Here is a 19,812-nt window from a genome sequence, read left to right as displayed (position 1 = left end):
AAGGCACATAAGTATCCTTGACCATCATGGGTCTGGTGGCACTATGGGTGATATCAAAGTTACTACAACAATGCAATTACATGAACTACTGAAGTAAAAGGAGAGAAGAAAATATATCCTGGAAGATGCTGAACTAACATTATATAACGAGATGTTTTTCTTATACTGTTTATGTTCACGAGGGTGGTGAGGGAACAGGCTGCCCAGAGAAGCTGTGGATGCCCCATCCCTGGAGGTGTTCAAGGCCAGGCTGGATGGGGCTTTGGGCAGCCTGGTCTGGTGGGAGGTGTCCCTGCCCATGGCAGGGGGGTTGGAACAGGGTGATCTTTAAGGTCCTTTCCAACCCAAACCATTCTGTGGTTCTGTGATTCATCCTCCATTTCAATCAAATGGGCTACTGTGCACTTACCAGAGTAGAGGATGAGAAAGGAAAATATGTATTTATCAAGCTCTCAGAAATGATAATCAACAGCAACATTATAAAAATAATGAGGACAACTGAGTTTAGTATAGCCTATGCACACTGAATGACATATGAAAGAACAGTGGGACCTTGTTGAAAAGGTTCTGGGCATATTCTGAAGAACTCATAGAAGAAGATGCAAAAACACTTTTAAAGTTAATGACCAAATGAAGGTGAATCATGGTTTTGAGTAAGAGAAAATGAACACTTTCAGCATGCAATCACTCATTTTTTGAACTCCATGCAGTAACGTCTGGATCGATACTTTTCTTCTAAGACTGTGAAGTGACTATACAAGATAAACAGGAAACTGTCCACTGCACCAGGGTTTATTAGGGATGCAAGGGAAGGCTGCAGGCAGGACAGTTCAGCAGTTAGTGCTCTTTTACTTGGCATCTTTGCACAATTTACCTGAGATAAGGACTTCCTAGTGCTATGGCTTTGATGGCTAAAATTAATTTCCTAGCTTGCAGAAGGGAGACATTGGTGCCAAAAACCCCGAGTGACCTGTTACACCTTTGCAGCTGACGGCAGGTTGCCATGTTCCATGAGAGTGAAATGGTGTTGGCGTGTGAAACTGCACAACTCAATCCTTTTATATGACGACCTCATACAAAGGAGTAAGCTGTCATTACAGGAAGAAAAATTGCTGTAGAAGAATGAATCCTGTGTTTAATAGAATGTGCTCTTTTAAAGAAATGTTCTCTGCTGACTAATCTAAAATGCTGCTCTTTTCCTATATCCCATGTTTGTTCCTTTCTGGCATCCAGGGCTAACTACTCTGGCGCTGCACACAATCTCACCATTGTTGGTGTAAAAGCCCTCTCCTAAGGACAAAATGCAATCTGAAAGACCCTTCTTGTGCTCTTTTGCCTAATAGCTTTGCATTTGCCTTCAAATATCTGATCTAAACCTCTTTCCTCCTTTCCTTTTGCATTCTAGTCGCATTCTTCACTGTTATCAATGAAAGACTAATTTACGTGATAAATCTCCAATGCATTCTGAAATTCTGACTTTCAGAATTATGATGCCTATCTATAATGGGCTGTCTCAGAATATTTACAATCTTTAGCCTTCTCCCTACCCATGTCCCTTTTCACATATGTGAGATCTTCAGCTAGGACTGGTGTTTTATTCTGAAAAAAGAAAAACTATCGGACATTAGCAAAAATAATCAATGTTCTTCAACTCTGCTGTAATACTAGTCTGTTGCACCACTTAAGCACCAAGCACAAGGCATACGAGTAGAGAATTAGAAATGCTACTGACAACAGCTGTAGTGATCGTCTTACAGCCAGCAACAGTTAAGGAGATTCAGAAGTAGCATTTGAGGAAAACTTTCAGGTGAGACCAGCAGCTGCAATCACGCTTTTAAATAAAGACTGAACTGTTTTGAGTAGAATAAAGCAGCAGCATCTTCAAGCAACAACAACATCATCACCTTTACCAAGTGTGACTGCGTATCACATTTACATAGTACTAGCATGTTCATGGGCTGGAAGGGGAAAAATGAAAATTCTAAATGAAATTTAAAACCTATTTCACTCCAGAAGTTTCCAGAAGGTGTTTGCGTGTGTGTGTGTGTGTGTTGGAAAAAATAAATTACTTTCAACAGCTCTGTAGCCAGCCTGGCGCATCTTCACATAAACAGTTATCAACTTTGTCTGAAAGTCCTTTGAGTTACAGAAGGGCATTTGCAGATCTCATTGGTCTGAGAGAACTGCTGCATAAAAGAACAAGCAGGGCTTTTACGCTTATGCAGAAATAAAGATGCAGTTAGAGAGATATCATCAAATCCAAAAGAAATCCTGAGATCAACATGTGGGTTAGAAATAACACCTAACATATAGAACACAATCAAGATTAGATGAAAAAGCTCTTTTCCCTAGCCATGCTTGGTATTTTGGACAGAATTTCTTTTTCAAGGTTGTCTTCTATAGAGCATTTCTACTTCCTTTTCTTGGTGATGACAGAGAGAAAGCAAGGGATAGTTTTCCACATTTCGGCAACAGAAATTAAAATATTTTAGAACAGAAAAACATATCAGTAAAACCCTAAAAGGTGTTAGCATATCAGAAATGCATATAGTCACAGCCGCTGTTTTCCATTCCTATTTGTCTAAATTTTAGTTGATGCTATTCTACTCAGAAGGAATATAAAGGCTTCAGACCTACCATGTATATGTGGATGAATTTTATAACATATCACTAAACTCTCCTAAGAGTAGGACAAGTTTACCACTACACAAAAACAAAACTGGAAGAATGAAAGAATAGTCAAGTTCTGATGAAAAATCATTAATCACCTTTTTGGTAGACAATATAGCATAAATTATGCTTAAAATAATAGTAAATTTATTTCAAAACGGTTATTTCCAGAAATACAGGATAAAATAGACTTTCATTACAGATTGACAATTTGATGTTCATTAGTGATAAGTAAATGAATGCTATTTTTTTGTCAGGTAACTTCCAGAGTTGAAACTTTAACAACTACATTGCATTTCAAATTTCACACAACCACAGTCTAAATTGTTGCATAGTAATATTCATTCCATGTGTGTGCATGATGACGTTCAAGGCCATGTTACACATCAACACTTATATTAACTACTGAATTCAGCTAATTTGCTTTCTCTCACTGCCTGTCAGGAGTATGAAACACCAGCAGTTTTCTTAATTTACATGTTCCTATGTTTGGCCTTTCTCCAGAGTTTGAAAGGCCACCAAGGCAGTTTTCTTTCCTGAGTCCAAGTTACTTGCTATGTTGGTATTTGGTGAAAGAAAACAGTTTTCTGTGCTTCAAAAGAATTGGAATTTTTTCAGCTGTGTAATCCAAAGCTCACATTTGGACTTCACGATTTTCTTAATTACTAATAAAAAAATAGGCTGCAAGGAAAATAAAAATTAGGGTGTGTCCTGGAGCTTCTTTTCTATCCACCTTGCATCCGAGCTGGTGCATTTCCCTGTCATCATGGATGGCACAACTAGAGCTATAACTACAACTATTACCTAACATCTTCTTTCAGCTTGTAATTCAGACACATCCTTAAGAGTTAGCACGTGCTTTGTCCCATTAGGTTTAGCAGAACCACTCAAGTACTTCTGGCTGGGCAAAAGCCTAGTACGAATCTGGCCAACTTTGGGGTTGAGATCTGGTATAACATCCCCTTATTGACAGAATTTTGATCTCCTCACAGAAAAGGTTCCTCAAAAAATTCTTTTTCAGTGGAGAACCTAAGCAGACCTTAGGCATGCTATCGATCCCTTTGAGTAGCTCCTGATCCCAAGAAGCACACCCAAAATGTTTAAGTGTTTGGCTGAATCATGGCATAAAACAAAAGTACTTATGGTTAAAAGCTACGGGGAGATAGATAGATAGATACAGATAAAATAGTTTGGTAGCATTCCATGCTAGAGTTTAAAAAGTTTCATAAGGCATTAGAAAATTTGATGATACAATATTTATTTTGTCTTCTTAAAAAATTCACAGTACTAGAAGTTTGAATGAATATTCTCCAGTGAGCTGTTGAAGAAAAATATGTATTTTGGCTTGTTTCCAAAGACAGTTTACCTATTATGGTGAGAGGAATACATCAAAGCTCTGAATAATAACAAATAAAGTGGGAAATCCTCATTTCATCTGCTGTCCTTTTTGAGAGAAGCACTGCATAGAGCTGCCTTGTGTTAGCCTGTTTGATGTTGCTCTACTCTGTGGTGGTTTTACCTTGCTAGGAAGCTGAACTCCACCACAACCATTCTCTCACTCTCCCTCCTCAGAAAAGCAGGGGAAGAAGAAAAGAAAAGAAAAAAAAGCAATTCACTGGTTGAGATAAGGATAATTTAATTAAAGGAAAAGGAATTATTAAGGTAAAATTATTTTTAAGGGAAAATGAAATAATTTAACTAAAGGGAAAAGGCAATCTTTTATTGCTGAGTGTGATACCACATGGTATGGAATATCCCTTTGGTTGGTTTAAGTCAGCTGCCCTGGTGATTTCCCCTCCCCACCTCTTGCCCAGCACCAGCCTGCTGGCTCTGGGGGGTTACAGAGAGTCCTGATGTGGTGCCAGTATTGCTCAGCAATAGACACAACACTGGTGTGATACCAGTGCTGCTCTAGCTACAAGTGCAGAGCACAGCACTGTATGGGCTGCTGCAGGGAAAGTTAACTGCATCCCAGCCACACCCAGGACAACTCTCACCCTCCCAGGTCGAGTCCAAAGCTTACAAAGGCTGATGTCCTAACAGAAGACTTGCTGTTGTCGATGTGACCCATGCTAGGTGATTTTTCCCTGAATAGTTAGCAAGAAAAATCAAACCATTTTCTTCCCTCAAATGTGATAGCTACCTAAGAGCTCTCAATCTATGGCTAACAGGAGGAAGCACAGATTGTACAATGAACAAATTGCTCTAATCATTTAACTGCCTTTCTCAGTGACTGATCAATTCCTTTACTGAGAAACTAATTAGTGAACTAAGGATGGAGAAAAGAATAGAGGGAGAGTGTGCAGTGAAACTTTCAGCTGTACCTCTAACACAGTTCTCTTTTCTTCTCTTTAACATTCATATATTTTTATTATTATTATTTCTGAGATGTTTGGGGTGATGTATGCACACAGTGCAGCTCTCCAGTGCAGTTCTGCCAATGCCAACAGACCGTATGCTTACCTACTCACGTGGGAATTTCCCCGGCATGAAAAATCCCCAAAGGGAAAGCTGCTACGGTGTGCAGTGTGCTGAGTGAGAGGGTAACGAGGGCTAGCAAGCCAGCATCACTTCACAGCCCAGACCAGCAAGTAATAGCAGATCTTGATCTCAGTTTGCCTTTATACCAGGCTAAGCGATGCCAGTACAGGCATGGATTTATGTGCACTCCACGTGTTCCTGATTAGCAGTATCTTTGAGAGGGCCAGAGAGGCAGCTGGGGCTGCTAACAGCTTCACTCGTTCAATTTTAATTGACTCCTGTGTGTCTGTCAGATCCCTCAGTGCTGCCTTCGTTCTGTTTTAACTTGTGCCAAAAGCTGAACTTGTCCCATCAACCACAGGCAACAAGCGAGCAAGACGTACAGATCAGCTACAGGTACAGAACAAAGTCTGTATTGCCTTTTGAATTACATTTTAGGTACAATCTGCACTGAATTTCAAGATCATAGAACAACTATCACAGGTCAAGCTACAAACCCAGTGAAATTAATCTCTAGTCACACAATTGTACATTAAAGCAGGCTTTGATTCAGGGTAAGTTTGTTTATTTTTCATTTTTTTTTGTGTTTATACTTAGTGTTCAATGTTCTCTCTATGAAAATCCTAAGGAAATGCTTCAGTGGGATCAAGACTATACCACTAGCTGTTTAGAAACAACTACTGATAGTGTTTAAATGGTATGCAATCAATCAAAATACTCATAACCAAACACAAAAAAGTTATCCAAATGAGGGACAATAATATTTTCTGCAATCTTCCTTTCTCTAACAGTAACAAGTGACTTAAGTGAAACCTTGAAAAAATTGGTCCAGACACATATACAAGGTTTCTGTTGTAACTGTTTTTAAAATACGTATAAATAATGGTGAGGATAAGAGGCAGACAGCATCACGGTTGAAAATAAAATAATTACAGGTCTTACCTCTGCTTTTATTTTATTGTCTCCGAAACAGAGGTGTTGTAAGTAGGCTGCAGCATTGGACTGTACTGAGGGAAATTGATGCTGTAACATCTGTATAACTTCTGGAAGCTCTGGATCTCGCCATCCAAACTCTCTGTGTGAAAACAAACATGAAAGATTCAGCAAAAATTCTGCTGTTAGAGGATAAATGTGGCGACAGTTTGGCCAGAAAGACAAAATACATGTCTAGGCAAAATCTTGATATTTTCTGCTATTTTCAAAGTGACGATTCAATCAAATATTAAGCTATTTTTTTCATTCTAAACTGTACTACCCTAAAAAAAAAAAAAAAAGAAGATAAAGCTAGATATAGCTAGAGTAAATAACTTTATGGAATTACATCTTTAAATGCTAAAGTTCCTTAAGTAAAAAAGGCTAGATAAAATTTAATATAAGAACAGAAAGAAGATCCACGCTTATACCATTATACCATCCGTCTCTATTAAAATTCAAATATAGAGTGCTAGAATCAGAACTCTTAAATGGTTTGCTAAGAAATGTTATTTTGTCAAAAAGTCTTTTTTACATACTGCAATCTTTATTTAATAAAAATTGCTATCTTATATAGGAAGTCATTACCTATTTTGTGTTTTGGTTTATTGTTGCCAGATATGGTCCATGCTTAATGTTATATTACAAAATTTGTATTATACATCGTATAATACATACTATAATTTTACAAATATTACACTTATACAATATACAGTTACACAACTGATTACTTTTAAGTCTTCATTAACACTACCCAACTTAAAGCAGATAGGCAAGTACAATGACTCGGTGTTTGCACTGTCCTTTAATCCTACGAAGCATGACACACCATTAGCATCAAATGAAACAACTGAACCCAAGTGTGTTGAACAAGCCCCAGCAGGCATTCTGCAGCTTCCAGAGCTGAACTTAACATCAGTCTGTCTCTGCAGGTAATTTGTCCTCTCTGAGTCTCTGGGTAAAAGGAGTCATGGAAATGGCTTTGGGCTTTGTGTCCCAAAAGCCAGACACGCATGCAGCCACTCTGCACGAGATACTCCAGTTCCCACATGCCTTCTTCTTAAGGGCTAATTTTTGTGCCAGATAAATATTTTTCATCATCTTCCATCTAGTGCTGTACATAGAATGTAATACAGGAATAGGGCTCTCTGGCCTTGGCCACATTTGTCCCACTTGTCCTGTAGGAGGGAACAGGAGATTTGACACCACCTCATCCTCAGCATTCAGCTGGGGTCCCTGAATGGGACACCTGGGAACCCTAACCCCTCACGGCTTCATTGGAGGCACACAAGAGCCACACTGGAGGATAATTCAGAGCAAGCAGCACTGAATTTCCATTTGGTTTGTTTCTCTTCAGTGGAGCAGCCATGATGACTACAAACCCAATTTAGGTGTGTAACTTAGGTACCTAAAACAAGTGGAAGGAGTTGAGTCCCCAAACTTGTGTTGAGTCCCCCACCTGTGTTTGAATAAAGCTTACAGTAGCTCTGCAGTCTCAAGTAAACTCAGGCATCTCACGCCTCAAATATGACAGCTCTCCAAGACATCTCATTGAAACAAGACTCTTTTTACAATAATAATAGATTACTATGAAAGAGAAGTATTGTTTGTTCTTTTGTTTGTTCTTTTCTCACCTAGAATGTTTGCCAGATTGAGTTATTGTTAGTCGTATCTTTATGTAAAGATCTAGAATATAAATAGATGTAGAAAAATACATCCAGAATTTCATCTGCTACTTCTGCTCTGACAAAATAGATGTTAAGACATAAATATTACATTTCACATTAAGCGTTTAATACAAAGAAAACAGAAGTGTAATAATAAATCGCATGTGGACTATTCCAGTGAATCCTTGGGACAACATAGACTGTTGGGAAGCTTCTAAAGGAGACTTTTAGACCATAGATCAGAAAGATCTTAACACTGAACTGATATTTTGGAAATGTGGAACAATGAAAAGGTATTAGTGAAGGCTAGAAACTTTGGCAGCTGTTAGGAACAAACTGGGACATTAAGCAGCTAACGATGTTGGAAGCAGTTTCATCTGTAGGATAAGGACAATAACTATGGATTAAACAAACAAGATTTAAATAGTTCACAGAAATGACACAGAAGAATACCTAATTTTAAATGAAAATGAGTATCTTCTTGAGGTGAACAAAACACTTCTTACGGAAATCCAGCCTCACAATGTTGGGAGACTTGAGTAGCCTTCACCAAAGAGACTCAGAAACTGAGCTGATGCTTGGAAGGATTCAGAGAACCCTGTGGTTTACAGGCTGAGCACCAAATACTTTGCTAGATAGCTCCTCTCAGAGGGACTGATTGACACTAGCTAACACCTAGCCCTTAATAAGATCAGGACTTGCAGCTGAAGATGATGGCATCGCTAACACCACATCTGCTACATATGCTAGCTCACTGTAACTCTACAGGTTAAGTGATACTTTGGTTAAGCACTTATTTCTGTTCAACAATGGGCTGAACAAACTCACTAACAAATCATAAATTGACACAGGGCAGTGACAGAAACAACGTTATCTGATGTGTTAGCTTTCCCTTGTACTTACTTTCTCACGGTTACGATACCTAGGTAGTAACAAATGTTAACAGGGAGTTCAACTATGCTAGACTTCTCTCCTATATACACGGCTCTCAACCAACTAGAAATCATCCAGAAAATATTTTTACATAAAAATAAAAAATGAAACAAAACAAAATCTCTTACTGATGAGCATTCATTATTTAAGCTCCTCTTCTAATTTATTCTCATTCTCATTCCTAGATCCCTAGTGCAGGTGTTGGTATTTTGGAGAGGATATAAAATACCAGAAGAAAACAGCTTGTATGACCAGACAATGAGTGGGAACATTTGAAAGGTGTTGTTTTAAACCAAGTAACTATACTTCAGAGTGTTGGAATTTCTAACACCAAATAGCCTCCCAAAGGAAATTTTTTCCTTAATATGTGTATTACTCAACCAAATAAAGAAATACACACGCACAAAAACAAGCAACATTATGTGCAATAGTATACCGTGTACTATGATAACCAGCTCAGATTCTTTGTTGTCTTATCTTGGAATCCAGGAGAAAAGAGGCAATCAAGGGGCAAAAGGAAAAGGTCCCTTAATCAAAGGCACAGTTAACAGTTCTAATGAACCTGAAGTCTTAACATGGTATTTACATATGAAAACAAGGCTGTGCCTACTTTTCCCCTCCGATCTCCTAAAAGACAAGCTGACAAGTAAGTGATGAATAAATACTTCTTGGCAATGTTTGTGTGTACCTTGGGCTTAAGTAGAAAATTAATTCAGAAAAGAAACTTTTAACACAGAATACTGTCATGTAACCAGTTCTAGGAAAGAGAATGAACAAAGCAGAAAAGTTAAAAAAAATTTAGCTCCGGTACGCACTGTCATTTCAAGCAGATGGTCTCTACGATTGTTATATTTTTAGTAGTTTCTAAATGAAATATGGTAGCTATATAAAAAAAAACAACCAAAAACTTCTGTCAACAGTTAAGATTGCTTGAATAATTGTGATAATTTTAGCAGCCTTCAGGGCAGGGAGGACTAGTTTCTGGGAGTTTATATTTTTCATTTGTTTTTTAACAGTCTATTCTAGGTGGGAAAAAAAAGTGAGTTAGGGAAAGATGATTTTACTTTTTAGAAAAGCAAGCTTGCAGCTCTATTAACAAAATTTACTTCAAAAAACAAGTATACACATTTTAAAATTCAGGTTAATTATGAATAGTTAGGACGGCTACTTAATGAAGTCTACTGGACAGAGGCATATCTGCATGACAAAAAATACTTAATAAAATGGAGAGTAAAACAGAAAGTAAAAGAAAAACTGGTATGGATAGGAAAGTAGACTGTAGAAGTCAAGAGTTGGGATAATTTGGGTTACGCCATGGAAAGGTAAGTAAAATGAGATAGCAAAATATCCTTTACTGACTGCATTGAAAAGCAGTAGTAGAGTCAGTACTTGATGAAGATTAGGGTCAGATTAAAGGAAGGGAAAAGGATAAGGAAAATCAAATTATCTCAATTTCTGTGAAACATCTGATATTGTGCCACATGGAAATGAGTTAAGCTGGCAACAAAAGAGGATCCAATCCCTAGTAAAATTATAATAGTAGAATTAAGCAAAATTTGAAAATTTATTGGGTAACCTAAGCAACCACTACCTGACGATGTGTCATTTATTAACATCACCATGCTTATGAAATCTGAGAGAGGCGATACACATGGATGGTGAAAGGAGCCAGAAGGTTGGAGTAAATCTGAGGAGATGCTTGGCATGCAATTTTTGCAAATCCTATCAAATTATTTGTGCAATTGATCCAAAAATGAACAGTAAGCTAGCATATGCATTTTCAAGATCTTCTGCTACTGCCTACGTTGCCCTTGGAATACCAACACTACGCAGCTAAGGACAGCTAATGGCTTCTGGTGTCAGTGTGGCTTTTGCACAAGAAAATTGTAGCTGTGCAATAACTTGGCAGCTTTGGCTGGAAAGCAGCATTTGCAATACACTCCAGACAGTTCAGCAGGTTGTAGAAGTACATTATAACTAGGAAGCATCCTTATCTGAGGGGACTGACCAAAGCAGGCCACTGTGTTCCTTCCACCTTGTCTCTTTGACAGAAAATGTGTTTTAGGAGTATAAGACCGATCTCATCTAGAATCCTTCAAAAGGTTTTAGCTGGAACTGAATGACATGGATTGTGGTAGGCTACTGTCAAGAGGTGGAAGATGACCCAAAGGGGAACATTGAGTTATATGTAAGCTGGCTTTACATGTATATTTGCTTAGAGAATATTGTCTGGGATCAACTGAAGAGAATCAGGTAAGAGTTGGACATGAGATACAACAAATCTGAAATGGAGCAGTATGAACAGCAATACCAAGAAATCCAGTCTCTGACCCAAGGACACCAATTATTTTTGCATTGAAACCAATTTCTGCTCCCGCCATCATAGCACATGCGCATGCCAGAAGGAAAAGGAGATGCAGACTGAAGACGTAAGTGAGATTGTTAGTAACACAGCTAACTGCACTGGCTATGTGGGATCACTGAAAGGTGCTGTGCTGAGCACAGGGTATGTACAGCATCTGACTATTTGCTTGAATTTTGCAATATTTTTTTTTTCTTTTGCTACTGCAAATTCTGGTGACACACAGAAGAGCAACACCAAAAGCACTGATACATCTACCTAAGCACCTGTTTTCAAAAACGTACAAAACAAGTTTTATAACATAGGTGTCCAGCTGGTAACTAAGGATACCAATCAGAATCCTCACAGAGAATTTGAAAAGCAGGTGTGATGTCTCTGTATACTCTTTATCCATTGGTCACAGTAAATTTAATGAGAGCTTGGATTCTTATTTCTAATTTACGTTATTAGAGCAGAACGTTCACATCTGATCAAGCAGTTGGCATAGGCAAGCACCGACACCCAGAGCTATTCCAATCTCAGCATCATTCTGCAAAGGCAGCGCTGTGAAGATGCCTGCCACCAAGAGCCATATGTTTGACAAAGACTGAACTACCACCAAGCACTTATCACAGAAAGGGAATGCACAATCTGTAAATATATTAATTATAAAATTGTATGTTTAAACCAGACTTATCCGTATGTACCTACCTGTCTTAAGAAGCATGCATGTCTGTGAGAAAGTCTCACAGACTGGTGAAGGAGAGGTTATCGTATATGAAGTGGTGCTCAAAGGCAAAGACAATTCGATCTGTGCTAAGGATAATGTTTCCTAGATTTCTGGTATTGCTAATGCCAGCCTACATGATTTTTGCTGCATGTATGCCTACAGAGATATACCCTTCTGTTTGTTTTTTTTTTTTTTTAACCCCCCGCCAGATTTGATAAATAAAGCCTGAAAACCTCTTTCACCTCATCTCTGAAAGGAGAGTTCTGAGAATGGGTTTCTGGTAGTACTAGGAAGAAACAATTAACATATAGCTTAGGATCAAACACAGAGAGAATTAATCAAGAGTCCAAAGAACTACCTCCCACACTGAACGGGAGAGATGTACTTCTATTAAAACCATTTGAAGGGGAGAGATGTACTTCTATTAAAACTATTTGGAAGGGAATATGCCAATACTACAGGAAATTCCCATTAAGGACTTTCTCTTAGTACATTTAAAAAGAGCATGATGGACAAGATGTTAAATCTAAATAATAAAAAAAAAATAAAAAAAATAATAAAGATCATCCAGAGACAAGGATTGTGATAGAAACACAAAGAAACTATCTAACAGCTTTTTCCCTCATTTTCTCTCTGCGGTTCTAGGGCTGTTGGTCAAACTGTTGGATTCTATGACACTTGGTTCAAGAGGCATTTGGATAATACCCTTAATAACATGCTTTAACTTGTGGTTAGCCCTGAAGTGGTCTGGTAGCTGGACTAGATGACCTTTGTAGGCCCTTTCCAACTGAACTATTATAATTCTAATTCTAAAACAAAAGCAAATATCTTATACTTCATTGATTGGGAATGGTATTTGAAATATTTCCTTATAATATTTTCCCATTTTCAAGCACACTTCTCCATACCCAAGCACATCCATATACACATAGTTATTTAGTTTATTATTGCAGATTGTAAGCCTGGTCTGAATCATCTGCTACAATTTAAAAGGAGGTAGAATTACTATATTTGCTACTGGCATTTCTGAAAATGTAACACATGAAAATTGGTTAGACTCAGGACACAATTTTAGGAATAGAATATAAAGATGTCAATCTCCATTCCACTCACCCTGTATAATGCACAAAACCCTTCACCATATCACATTGCCTTCTCTGACTTCTAGTCTAACTCGGAGGAAGGAGTGTGCAACATCGAGCAACTGATCACCTTCCCCTTCAGCCCCACGCTGATATGAACAACATACATCCACAAAATGTAATAACATCAGGTTTAGGCCTAAACCCCTTAAGGCAGCAATGAACGCATATCAGCAGAGAGCTAACTGTACTGCTGGTTTTGTCTTTCAGGAAAGATAAACCACACAAAAACTACAGAAAAAGTTTTTTTTTTCAACTAAATGTGGAAGTACCAGAAGTAAGGGCAGGGAAAAGGCACCACGGATGTATCTGCTGTGAATAAAAATGTAAGTTCCAATAAAACAAATACATTTAAGTTATTGTTTATCCCAACCTGAAAACTGCATCCTATGTGCATCCATGCCTGTCTGTGCGGCACAGGCAGGAGAACAAAACAGAAATTATATTCTGACTTCTATAAATAAATAAAAGCACAATGACTCTACTACAGTCATGGAGCTACCTGCCTAGGTTATGGAAGAACAACTGCGGGGCTTTGCATGACAGAAACAAATGCACCCAATATCACACAATCTGGGTAAATGTTTACATCTCACCAACCCTGCCATTCTTGAATGTCACCAAATTTCACCATTTGTTTCTTCCACTAACAGAGATCTTAACACTTTTGGGAGAGCTGTTCAAGCAGCGTGCTTACCAAATGGCTTTGTAACATTGAAAAATGACTGGAATAACCTCTTCATTGAGGAGTTGCCTTTTTTTTCTTTTTTAAAATATATGCACAACTGTAAATTTGCAGGCAAAAAAACAACCCAAAGCCTGTAAGAGTTGTACATATGGAATCGGAAAGAGAAGCAAGCATTTCACTGCAGAGTCCCACATTACATATGGAAAAGCTGATCTCAGAGCTTGCCAGCACTTGAATGGGCAAAAATTATAAAGATATGCATGGCTCAACAGTTACTGATTTTCACTTGAGTAACACGCTGGATCTACTTACTCGGGCATACTGTGACCTGTTTCTATACGCCGTGTTAGGATTCTATCAGCCATACCTTGACCCACTTTACTGGATCGACAATTTCACTGAAATAAAAATAAACAACATTTTGCATTCTGGCAATGTGCCACTTAAATATTAAGTGTATCATGCATGAGCAGTCAACAACATTTGACTGCACTTCAGTAATATACTTTTTTTTTTAAGCATGTGGCTTATCTCTTCTCTAGATTTCAAATTTAGCACAGCTGAATATAAAACAGCTGTACAAACATTTGACAATCCTGCTGAAAACCTGTGGAAAGAACCTTCAAGATGCTGCTCTAGGGTTTTGACATTCTCTAGGGTTTTGACATTCTCCTTGACTTATGCTTCCATGTGGCCAAACCCGGAAGAACCTTCCAGAAGTGCTTCCCTACCTCCCTCAAAAATCTGATTTTTGGACTGGTGTCACGATGTATTTGTGCCTGCAAATGAGATGCGGAAGAGGATGTGCTGTGGCAGGTGCACAGAATTCCTGCAGCGCAGTGGCAGAGATGCTCAACTACTCCCAGGTCGTTAACAGAACTGCAAACCTGAGATCTCGGGGCTAACCTGGCACTTCAAAACATCAGGTCTCCTGTATTGCGAAGGGCTATAACTGACCTGTACAACGGCAAGCATACTCTACTGCTCATTGCTAAAACAGTTTTGCCTTTATATGTTTTATATGCCCTCTTTAAGGTTGGACGTGGTGCTTAGGGACATGGTTTAGCGGGTGACGTTGGTAGTGCGGTGATGGTTGGACCAGATGATCTTGGAGGTCTCTTCCAAACTTAATGATTCTGTGATTCTAAGGCATCCCTCTTCTGCTTTTACACTACTACCTGCGATTTAATTTTTAAAATAAGAAAACCTTAAGAAGTGAGCTTGTGAAGAGGCAAGATGAGAAGTACTTCAACGTAACAAAAGTGGTCTGGAGCTGAATGGCCTGTAGATTTCTTGAACATCTTCTTCTTAAGAGGAAAAGGTTTTTAAGACGGTACAGTTGAGAGAAGATTATCTAGTGACACTGGCCCACATGGTATTATTTACTGCTCTGTGGTACTGCCTGCAAACGGCATGATCACACTTAAAGGTATGAGTCTTATCTGTTCAAGGTCACCCTGACTTCTTTTTTTAAATTGAAATATATTTACAAACTGCTATGAAATAATCTTTCACACTATTGATACACTGATCTTTACTTATTTAATTCCCTTACTCTCAGTGAGGGAAGTTTTAAGAAAAATGATGGCTGTCCTGAGGTAGCCATACCCCGCTGTTGCTGATATAATGTTATCTCTCCTCTAGACTGTGGGGTGGGAAGCAGAGAAAAATTAGGTACTTCAATGTTTTAGGATATTTTTAATTTTGCCTTTTGCATTTTTTTTTGTTTTGTTTCTGTAGTGGTTTTTTTGTTTGTTTTTTGTCTTTTTTTTTTTTGTCAGAGTTGTATTATTCTTTTGGGGGCCGTTGAGCTGAAACAGTCTTGAAAATCTTGTTTCATCTCTTCCTCTGCAGGTACTTGCATATACAGGGACTGCTTCAACAGCGAATAAAAGGCAAATTAGGTAAGCTATCAAAATGTCTTTAGGCTGCCTAATTTATCTTCCTTCTCCCTGAAATGCATAACATTTCCCTGACCCCCTACTACAGAAGGGTTTCACAGTAGCTTAATGCATCACAGCTGTGAAAATATGCCACATTAACCCTTCCCTGAGAGACCCACTTACATCTGCTTCTCTCTGTGCACAGGAGCTCACGTTTCATAAGGAAGATTTCACCAGGCTGTGAAACTGTTCAGCGGCAGCACTGCTGCTACAGACATGGGCATGCTCTTCTCGTAGATCAGGAGGGTGGAAATGTAGACGGGAGATGAGAACAGCAGGCAGACCTAAAGGTATCTGGCCTTGGCTCTGTCATGGACTTACTTTTGCAAGACAGTCATTTACTTATTGCCTTTCTCAGAGGTGTCTTTGGAGATCGTTAAACCAAAATTGTCTCTTTTTCTAGGTCTAGTGTTCCAATTCAGAGTTTCTTACACCTTTCTACATTTCCACGACAGGGGAGAAAAAGCTTTTGGGATCCCATCCCTGTCTGACCACATAGAAATGCGTCATTTCCAAAGAACAAATGTCTCTTGACAAAACCCCTATTTTCTCTGGGAAGTGGGACGAGCACTTCAGAGAGGAAGACAGCTATTTTATGTACCTGCACACATGACGGCACTTCACCACTGTGGCTACTAAACCAGCAGCAGGACAACTTCGCATTAACCCACCAGCACCAATGGTACCAGCTCACATCATGACCACCTGTAGGAGAGGAAAACAGCAAACACTCCCTCAAAGCCTCAGAGCATCCACTTTTTATTTGAAATAACCACCCCAACAGTTCCCAAAAGGTGCTGGGGCAACTCAACACCTCTTCAGCCTGTTTTTAACATCAGGTTATTATGCAAAATTATACCCAACGTGACAGCACATGGATCTGCTGTCCCCTTCCCCCTGTTCTCTCCTTCCTTAGTGGTTGGTTACTCCATCCAGTGCTTATTGGCTTACTTTGATACTGCGCAGCAGCAGCTCTCACATCATCTCTGCACATACATGCCTAAGCATCACTCTCATCTATCCAATACTTTACAGCACTTCCCGTCTTTTTGAGCAAGTTAAACTCTTCAAAGTAGACATTCTTTTGATGCTTAAATGATGAATATTAAACAATAAAACTTAAAGGTGATTGAAAGTATCATACAAATTGATAAGCCCCAGAATTTGCCCTCGAATACTCAAGCACGGAGTCAGGAAAGCCAAGAGAAAAACACACGCGAATTTATAATAATGAATTAGAAAAAAAAATAACAACAACTCTATTCTCATTGTCTTTTTTACAATTACACTCCTATGCAACCTTTTTGAAAAGCAGAGGAACTATGTTCATTAAATTTTCAAGGTGTGCAACACAGTAAATGAACCTGAATTTGCTCTTCCTGTAAAAGGCAAATACAGACTAATGGCTTTTCTTTGTAGCCTTTACTTCAGTTTTTATTAAGCATGAAAAAAATGGTCTCCTGCAGGCTAACTAGATATATTTCAACATAAAACCACGAAAACTATGCCATAATGCAAAACACACTTGACACTCAAGCACTAGAGAGTTCACTGGATCAATAACAGAAGAGTTAAATTGTTAAAACGTGCTCAAATGTAAGGCTGATGGATAGAAGGAAAAATACCCATCAGTGCTGGGTACTGACACTCTAATACTACTGCTACTTCCCCTGTCACACGCCTTTCATCTATTTTAAAACACTGTAGAGATTCTTGGGACTTCTCCTAATGCAGTACATAGATATCATCACCTCATGTCACACATGGGTAGACAGAGAGCGTTTACATGACTCTCTCACAGGGGAAAACTGAAACAAGTGGCAGAAGCTAGAAGAGCAACTGTGAAATCCTCAGCACGTTTTCAGCTCTCTGACTGAATACGCTGATTTACTTTTAGCTGACTGCTACAGCAACAGAAAAATGCAGATGATCTGGACAGCATTTCAAGGGAGTGCAGGACCAGAAGAAACCTTCTGGGCCATCAAACCTAATTTCTGATTCCAAATCTGCTACATGGCCCGTATGCTGCACCACACATTGCTCAAGCTAAAGACAGACTCACATAGGAAAATTTTAATCTATCTCAAAATCCTTTGACCAACGGTACAGGTTTATACATGAAAAAAAGAATTATCACACATATCCAAGAAGGGGTGTGTTTGGTTTTTTTTTTCCCCATTTCTAGCAAGCTGTTCCAATCACATCCAACAAATGTAATATGTGTCTCATTTTTCAGATTGCTAAATCAGAAAACAAGGTTGCACTTGCAGGGGAAAGTAGGAGAAAGGATGGTTTCTAGCCTGGTATCTAGCAGGATAACATTTTTGTTCTCTGTCTGACCCAGAGACTCCCCACAACGGTACAAAAGCTAGCAGAAGAATGATGAGCTAACCGATGGACAAACCAGGCTAACGGGACTACCACTGCCCTACAAGACCAGGGGATCTCACAACCCTCAATTTGCCAGTAACAAAACTAGACCAAGAAGAGTGTGCCTTACATAAAAAAAAAAAAAGGCCCTCCCCCCAAGCCAAATCAGAAAAAAGTGATTTTACATGGATGACACTGAGTTTATTGCAGATGGAGGCTGTAGATTTTAAGTAAACCTAAAATAGACAGCTTGACAGCTCATACATACATTCGTTAGCTTCACTTCAGTAAAATGCAACTCACAGAAAAACATCCTTCGAATGAGTAAAAACAGCTCCTCTTTTAGTTGCCATCCTACCAGGTTACAACTGGGTCATGACTTTTCCATCTTTTATAAGAAGAACGAGACTACAGGCTGGTCTGCAGAAATGCTTCTAGCTGAGCTGTGAAACACTAATAAACCCTCTGCACAAAATAATCGTGCTACTGATTCAGGGCAATTGCCCTTATTAACAAATGGGAGAAATACTGCCAAGGATCTGTCATTTAGAAATCAGAATCAATATCTTAAAGAGATCTTTGAAACTAGAATTTATTAAGGGATAATTTGTGCCTCAATCTATCAGAAATGTTTCCTCAGCCTGTGGAAGCAGAGCTACCTACAAAAAATGACGAGATCATGTTAGTTGCATGGTACTTATTTCCCCATGCAGCATGCTCTAGGTGGGACTTTTCATCTGATATACCAAATTCAAGTGCCCATTACCTTAACTGACCAAAGACGGTAGGTGGTTTGTGATACCCTGCCATATATTCTGCCAGCTGCAAGAAGTACAGGCTATGAATTGCATCCTCCCCCTTTTCACTTCAGAGCTTTTTTTTTTTTTGCCCTTTTTTTTTTCCAGAACTTGGGTAACCTTTTTCCCTCACATTTCCTTCTTAGAACTTAAAAGACTTTGCCTTTCCCTCTGCCCTGAAACTGTCCCCTACATGTTCAGCTGACAGCACTGACTTCAACTATAAAAACATCCTGCATTTACATCTTACAACTCTATCATAAAGAATTGCCTCAGACTTCAGTGACCATGCTCAGACCATGGTTACATACAACTAAGCAACTGATACCATAGTTATTTCTAAAATAGACTTCTGACATGTTTATAATTTAAAGTAGTTTAAACTGTGGTTAAAGACTTAAGCATTGATTCTGCAACATGTGCAATTCCTGTAGCATGTGTAACCTATACGTATCTACTCGATTTTGACTAAATTGTCATTTGAGAAATTAGATTTTGCTCTAAGACACTCCCATAAATGAACAGTGGGCTCAGTTGCTGAGCTGATGAAAGGTGTAACAACCCCCTCACCAGCCCTCCTGCACAGGCACTGAACCCGTTCTGACAGCCACTGATTTCCTTCCCTCTCCCCCAGAGGCTCACTCAGATCAGGGGCTGGACACCATCACCTGCTTTACAGAAGACAGATGCACACTTGCACAGAACAGATACAACAGCAAAGCAATCTTTCTTTTTCTTTTTTCTTAACAGCTACTGATCTCTGCAAACAGATAAAACAGAAATGCTATTCCATGATGTAAAGCATCTGAGGTGAGGACACCTCTGGCCAGGTGGCAAGAGGGGAAAAAGGAAAGGAAAAAAGTGCAAATTGAGAGGAAAACCAACGAGGGATACTCATTAGATTGAACAGATAGGTTCAACATACTGAAGGACTTAAGGAACCAGACCAAGGGAAAATAAAAGTTGATGACAAAACGTTACGATACGTTTCTTACACAAGCTTAATTTTATGGTTTTGGTCATCTCAGGACAAATATCTATCATTTTAAAAGATAGCAAGCTGCAAATTTCAAAAACA

At 38.8% G+C, this 19,812-nt stretch overlaps 1 protein-coding gene across 12 annotated transcripts in view; it reads right to left on the bottom strand.

Annotated features, from left to right (window-relative positions):
• Positions 1-19,812, bottom strand: part of CTNND2 (catenin delta 2) — a 645,658-nt gene that overhangs the window by 161,119 nt on the left and 464,727 nt on the right. For all 12 annotated transcript variants that reach the window (XM_080578781.1, XM_080578780.1, XM_080578782.1 and 9 more), the window contains one exon: positions 6,094-6,226. In XM_080578781.1, coding sequence (XP_080434907.1) covers positions 6,094-6,226 — 133 coding nt within the window. The remainder of the gene's footprint in view (positions 1-6,093; positions 6,227-19,812) is intronic.

Source organism: Anser brachyrhynchus, assembly GCF_964034855.1.
Source record: "Anser brachyrhynchus genome assembly, chromosome: 2".
NCBI classification, from domain to species: domain Eukaryota; kingdom Metazoa; phylum Chordata; class Aves; order Anseriformes; family Anatidae; genus Anser; species Anser brachyrhynchus.
The sequence above is the reverse complement of the archived record's forward strand: the minus strand, read 5'-3'. Positions and strand labels throughout refer to the sequence as shown.